The sequence below is a fragment of the Poecilia reticulata genome, chromosome 20, assembly GCF_904066995.2.
Source record: "Poecilia reticulata chromosome 20, P_reticulata-male-v2, whole genome shotgun sequence".
NCBI classification, from domain to species: domain Eukaryota; kingdom Metazoa; phylum Chordata; class Actinopteri; order Cyprinodontiformes; family Poeciliidae; genus Poecilia; species Poecilia reticulata.
Genome location: NC_088849.1, coordinates 23,507,805 through 23,514,521, shown reverse-complemented (window position 1 = coordinate 23,514,521; position 6,717 = coordinate 23,507,805). Strand labels below are relative to the sequence as shown.

Genomic DNA, 6,717 nt, shown 5'->3' with positions numbered 1-6,717 from the left:
GAAATGAGTTTTATTTGAGGCCTGTATTTGTTTTTGATTGCTCCTAAGAGGACATTTTACACTCCTTGGCAGCTTGCAATTGTGCTGTAAAACCCAAGAGAAGCAAACCCACAAAATCTGTGTTGAATAAGAAAAGAGGGAAGAAACATTTCTGCTTCCTGATTGTTGGATTAATTTTCTTTTTTAAAGTAGGAGTGCATTATTTCCTAATTTGGTGTCTTTTGGGAAATATTTTTGCCTTTTTTGATCCTTTAATATTGAGAACTGGTACCACTTTTATCTTTTATGTCTTTATTAGACATATTCTTCCTTCATTCTTGTGGTTTTTGCTCAATAAATTGACATTTTTCTTCACGTTTGATCAAGAATGAGGATTATAAATGACTTCCTGCAGGTGCTCTGGAATGTAAATATGTCACATTTCTTCATGGGTGTCACATTGCTTTTGATTTCACAAGTTTTTCTCCGCGCAAGCTCTCATAATGACTCAATAAGTAAAAATAATTATCATTTCTCAGTGGTGTAAAAATAAAAAAAAGTAATTAGCACGGCTGAATTAATCAGACAGAAAAATTGCAATCATTTTGCTCTTATTAAGTGCCATTATTTCCCAGACCACCATGAAATTGTTTCTTTTGGTGCTGCATTTCTTTATGCGATTTATTATTAATAGTGGTATGTTCTTTTTCAAAATTAAGAAGCAGTGGGCTGCAATTTAACTTTTTCTCTCTTTTCGCATCTCAAGGCCAGTCCAACAGAAAATCTGCGCTGTGTTACAAAAAATAGAGCGAGAGGAAGGTTTAAATTTGACAAAAAAAAAAAAGCAGTTTTTATTAAGATGAATGGGCAAATCAGGCCCAGGTGTGTTCAGCAGCAAAACTCAGCCTTGGATAAATAAAGGCAGCTTTTTCAGGCTGTGAAGGACAAACCTGAATACCTCCATTCATCTGCAGTTCAAATGAACAATTCAGTTAATTTTAAAAAGTCTGCGATTTATAATGAAGTTGCAATATCAAAACTGACCGAAACATTAAAAGCGTAGGCAGCTTTTTATCATCCAATTTAGCCTCGGTTTAGAAGCAAAATGAAAAGCATTTCTAAGACGCTTTTCACTTCAACTGGGTTGAATTATGTGCTGCAGCCAGTTGGAGACGTGCTATTCAGCTGAGGAAGACTTTTAAAAAGCTTTAAGGGTGAAATGATGATGGATTCATCCTCACACGTGTAATATGACGTAGAGAAATGTTCTGGAGCTGCTGGAAGTGCAAAAGCAGAACCTTAAAGGCCATAATACGCCCGAGAACAGAGAGTTTTAACACTTCACAACAACTCTGGTGGAGTGTTCAGTTTCCTGCTACAGCAGCATTTGTTTACAACAGGTTCAGAAACCAGACCAAAAGAAAAAAATTACACACAAAAATATGTTGTGATTGAGTTGAAAGAATACAGAAGAGGATTAAAGGTGCTAAAAATAAACAACAATAAAAAATTCTGACTTTAATCTCAGAATTGTATTAAATTCATTAAGCAATGGTCTTAAATTTTGTTTTGGCAGGACTATTTAATTGCATATTCTGTTTTTTTTTTGCGTTGTTTTGTTTTGCCTCGCACTTATACATACATTGTGTATGACTAAATGGTTGGTTAATACAGTTGCTAGTTAGTTCCAGCTCACTAGCTAGTCACTTGGCTATTCAAACTGTAAGCTACAAGCTAATGGTTGATCAAGCTAACAGCTAGCTAGGCTAATACATGCTCAAGCTATGCCCAGTTAGGGTAGTCATACTAACAGCTAGTCAATTTAAGCTGTTCAAACTGCAAGCTATGTAGCATCATAGCAACCCAGGCTAAAGCATTCTCATGCAAGCATTCTGTGTGGCTTTACCTTCTGTTGACCCAAAGTGCAAAAGCCACTAAATGACTAAATGAGCCCACACTAATTAGTAGCCATGCAAGGGAACCACTACTTAGCTTTCTAGTTAAGTAGAGATTTAAGTAGAGAGTTAAGTAGAGTAGAGAGCTTTCTAGTTTCTCTAGAGATAGAGGTTTTAAATTTCATTTATTATGATCTTAAAAAGTCTTAAATTTTAGTTGGTGAAACACTAACTTCACTTTGTGTTAATCTATTTACATTTGAAAAAGATAAAAGTTTAGCAATACTTATGCAAGACACTCTCAAACTTCTTCCATTATCTTTGTTTAATGTGTAAAATTCCTGGTCAGTTTAAATTTCCGAGCCATGATCTGGGCTGACCTGCTGCCGATGTGTCTGTTAGCTATGCACACGCCGTGGGGTGTGCTGCAGACCCAAACCCGAGATCTCCCACTAAGCTAGTATGTCCATAATTAGTTTCACAGTGAGAAGAAATCCATTTTCACATGCCTAACAGCTTCCAGCTGTCAGCCACTGCCAATGGATATAGATGGACCTTATCCCACTAATTACCTAATAGCAAACTTGCCTTTTTTATCCTTCATAGCAAAAGTAGTGTCTTAAACCAGAGTTTAGGTAATTCTTCTTATGGTGAAGTTTACATACGACTTTTTCTGTAGAAAAGGCCCAAATTGGGTTATTTGTCAAACAATACGCATATTAGTTTTTCAAAAGCAAGTTTTATATATGTTGAATGAGGGCAACTCTGAAAAATTAAATATTTTTTGCATTTAAATACTGCTGTAGGACGAAACCTCTCTATTTCTGAAAGTGTTCTTATTTATGGACTTGACGATGTTTAGCATTACTTTGCTACATAGCAAGATGGCTGTTAGCTTAAGCAACAGCCAAACTGACTACTTGATAGCATGAGTAGCCTAACTTGGCATAGCTAGAGTATATATTAGCATGGGTAGCTATTAGCTTGAGGAACAATTAGCTTAAACTAAGCAGTTAGCTTCATTAGCTAGTAAGCTAGGTAGTAGCTAATTAGTCTGAACCTGTTTTGTCGCTAACTTATTGTTGTTATTGTGGCGTTTTTGCTTTATAATTTATAATACAAACTTTGTTTTGCTAAGAATAGCAGATGTGTTGTACATCAAATTAATGTTTTAAAAAATCTGAAGCAGCTGGACTTCATTTAGTGCTTTTTTTTAGTTGTTTGTCTTTTCACAGGAAAAAACTAAACATATTTCTGCAGAAAACAAAGCTGTTTTTAACCAAGGCCAGGAAAACAGATCTCATTTCTAAAAGACGTCTGATTTTTTTTTTGGGCTGTTTACAACTTTCATTTAAGATAAAATGAAAGCGTAAAAGTACGTCTTTTTAAAAAAGAAAGAAAATGTTTGTGGTAGAATAAAAGAGACTGGATAAATATATTTTGCATCTTAAGCATTAGGCTGCTTTAGCTTTACCTTCATGGTGCTGCATCATTTTTGAAGTCTGTGCCGAATCAAAACACTGACTGAAATATAAATGCTGCTGAAAGGATGCCTGCCTTTGCTGCCGAGCCTGCTGGGAGTCACCTGCAGGGCCTGTATAATGCTGCTGCAGCTGTGGCTGTCACTCTTTGGATGGATTAATGTCTTGTAATCATACTTAATTATTATCCCCACCTGCTTGTGGACTGCCTGAGACTGGGGGACCTTGTAAAACGCAGAGTCTGCGCCAAGAAAACCCCCTCCTGGGAGACGGTTGAATGTCACCACACAAGCCTTACCAGCCAAGGAACATTCAAGGCTGTCAGGTTGGCCTGGTGCTTTTTGGGCCCATATAAAAACAAAAAGGTCAAAGGTTCAATGGCGGCAGAAGGCAATCTGTTCTATGCAGCTCAGGAAGAAGAAATAATGATATTTGGACATGGAGGTAACATCTGCCCATGTGTTTGTTGTTAATGGAGAAAGACATGCCTCACTTTTTGCAATTTTCTAGAATAAAACTTCAGAAGTTTTTAGAATAATAATTTTGGAAATTTTTGAGTTTTTAAAGTAGAATATTTTCCAGAAAAAAACTTAAATTTTGAGACGTAGCTCATAAATTTGCAAGAAAATAAAAAATGTATTGCATTTTCATAAATTTTTTGAAGAATTTGAGACAAAACTGGGTCATTTCCATGTTACCTTGAAAAGTCAAAAATTTGTTAGACAAAAATCAGAAATTTTAATCTCAGAAAATTTCCAAAATTCTTCGTTCCTTTAATTCTTGTTCGACTTTTGAAACTTAGAAATTTCCACGTAATTTTTTTCTTTGAAAATTTCTGAAATTAATCTCCAAATTAATGTTTTTTAAGGCAATTTTTTGACTTTTCAAACCCAGACATTTTCCAGCATTTTCCAAAATTTCTGATTTATATAAAAATGTAAACTTTTCTTAGCAAATTTTTGTCTTTTCAAACTTAGAAATTTCCAAGTTTTTGTAAAAATAAATTCTGAAATTCATCTCAAAATTTGAGAAAATTTCAGAAATGTAAGTTTTTTAATTTTTTTTTATTTTTATTTTAAGATTCATCTCAAAATGTCTGAAATTTCCTCCTTTTTTTTTTTTTTTTTTTGCAAATGTTTGACTTTTTAAACAGAAATTTCACTTTTTTTCTAGAAAATTTTAGAGATTTTTTTTGTGGCTGAAATTTACTACTCATTTTTTTTAGTACGGTGACCGTAATACGTCGTCATCACTCACAGAGCTAACAACATGGGTCTTGTAGTTCCGGGACATATTTTCCATATATGGTAAAGCGAAGCATCTTTATGTTTTGTCTAGAAAATTTCTGAGATTAATCTCCACATTTATAAGTTTTTTTGGAGGAAAAGGGGCAATGCCGCTGTAGTGAGCAGAATGGAGAGGTTGTGATGTTTTTCTTCATTATCCATAAAAATATCTTTTACTTTGCTCGATTATTTATTATTAAGATGCGGTAACGTGATTTTCCGAGTCGTCCTTAAATGCACCAGGAGTGCAAACATGCCGGTGTTCTGTTTATCTGTGCTACCCGTAAATCCGCCCGTTACACCTGTGGATCTGAGAGTGGAGGCTCATATTCAGCCAGAACCAAAAGGCAAAAAACTTATTGTTTTCTTCCAAACAAACCGAATAAGTCGAGTAACGCTTCTCCATGCCGATAATGTTAGCTAACAGGTGACTAGCTAATCCATGTTATTATATTAAGCTAGTTAGCAAGAATACTAATGTTGTTTTCCGTATTTTACATCCCTTGCAGGTTAGTTAATGCCAGGAATAAACCAAATCCTCTTTAATTTTGCTGCAGAAGTTGTTCTCAGTGTTGCTCTCCACACAATTTCTGTGAAGAAATTATTCACAGATTAGAAAAAGTCAGGAAGGAAGGAGACATGCAGGTAAGGACAGATTAGAACTTAATGAGAAAAAGAAAACTGCAAAAACACAAACTTTCTGGTCTAGTTTCTAGTAAACTTTAAATAAGACAAAACTAACTTAAAGTATTTTTTACCAAGATAAAACAATCGGCCTATGGAACTAAAACTTTTTCACCATGATTAAGGAATCATGGTGAAAACAGCGTGTTTTATGTAAATAATTCCTTAATCATGGTGAAAAAGTTTTAGTTCCAAAGGCCGATTGTTTCACTTATAACAAGATATTTTCTCCATGTTATAAGTTAATTTATCTGCCATCAGAACTTTTCAACAATATTAAAGAATTATTTACTTAAAACTTTTATTTGTGCCAGAAACTAAACCAAAGTTAGTTGGTTTAGTTTCTAGCGCAAATAAAAATCGCACCAAATACAAAATCTGGCTGAGATTTGGTATTTTTGCAGTGAAGGAAAGAAAAGATTATGTGTAGAAATGCCAATTTTTTTGTAACATAATGTTATTTCAAATTAAAGCTTAAAAAATTCAAAACATAGTAAGTAATTGTAGGCTGCAACAGTCTTAAATTTAACTACCTTTTTATTAATTAAATGTTTACTTTTGTCTACAAACAAATATATTGTTAATAATATTACACTTGATCCTCTACAGGACTTTTAAATATGCATCAACAGTTTTCCTCTGATTAAATACTGCAGCTTGTTTCAGCAGCATTTACAGATAAATCTTATGATTTGTCCTAATACTTTTATTTCCTTTCCTCTGTTTCTTGGCGCAGAAGAGAAGCGAGTATCGAGCCAAACCTTTTATCCAGCCGAGGTCAAGTTTCGGCCAGATGTTGGTGCCGCTCTCCGCAGTCTGGACACACACTCGCTCCGCTCCGTCTTGGTTTCAGTCCTGCGTTCAGCAGGCGTTTTCTGTGCAGAGATAATTAGCATCTTTCCAGATTCGGGGCGTTTTGCAGACGCAGAGAAGGTAAATTTGCATCCGTTTCCAGTGATCAAAGGTGTGTGAGTTTTTTGTCTGCTTCTCTGTGAATTTATGTGGTTTCTCATTATAAGTTGTTTTGTTTATCTTATACAATAACGTAATTACTGCCTCCAGAAACAGATGCCTCCACACCTTTCATTATGAAAGGGTAAGCCTGTGAGATATGAGCCTCCTGCTGCACAGGAGAACACAGATTTCTCCTCGCGCGCAGAATAACAGCATCTTCATTAGATTAGTTGCAAAACAGCAGAAAACAAAGTGAAGGATAAACAGCAATTTCATTTAGTTTTCAGCAGAAATTTCTCAAAGAGACGATCTCTTTCTCTTAAAGTTGTCTCAAAGTGAGCAGCTTCGCTTTATATATTCACAGTGGGATGTGAGAACTTTCTGTTTTTAAAACTCCAGCTGGGCAGCTCTATAAGGCGGCTGAATAATAATTATCTT

The 6,717-nt window shown here is 34.9% G+C and overlaps 1 protein-coding gene across 8 annotated transcripts in view; it reads left to right on the top strand.

Moving 5' to 3' along the window:
* The first annotated feature begins 4,613 nt into the window (after positions 1 to 4,613).
* LOC103456697 (uncharacterized) overlaps positions 4,614 to 6,717 on the top strand; it is a 52,579-nt gene continuing 50,475 nt past the window's right edge. For 3 of the 8 annotated variants that reach the window (XM_081601754.1, XM_081601755.1, XM_081601756.1), the window contains exons 1-2: positions 4,614 to 4,988; positions 6,062 to 6,258. In XM_081601754.1, coding sequence (XP_081457880.1) covers positions 4,895 to 4,988; positions 6,062 to 6,258 — 291 coding nt within the window. In that variant the 5' untranslated portion in view covers positions 4,614 to 4,894. Of the gene's footprint in view, positions 5,069 to 5,150; positions 5,287 to 6,061; positions 6,290 to 6,717 lie in introns of all 8 variants that reach the window. The other 5 variants (XR_014085406.1, XR_532297.2, XR_014085404.1 and 2 more) reach the window with 5 other exon arrangements.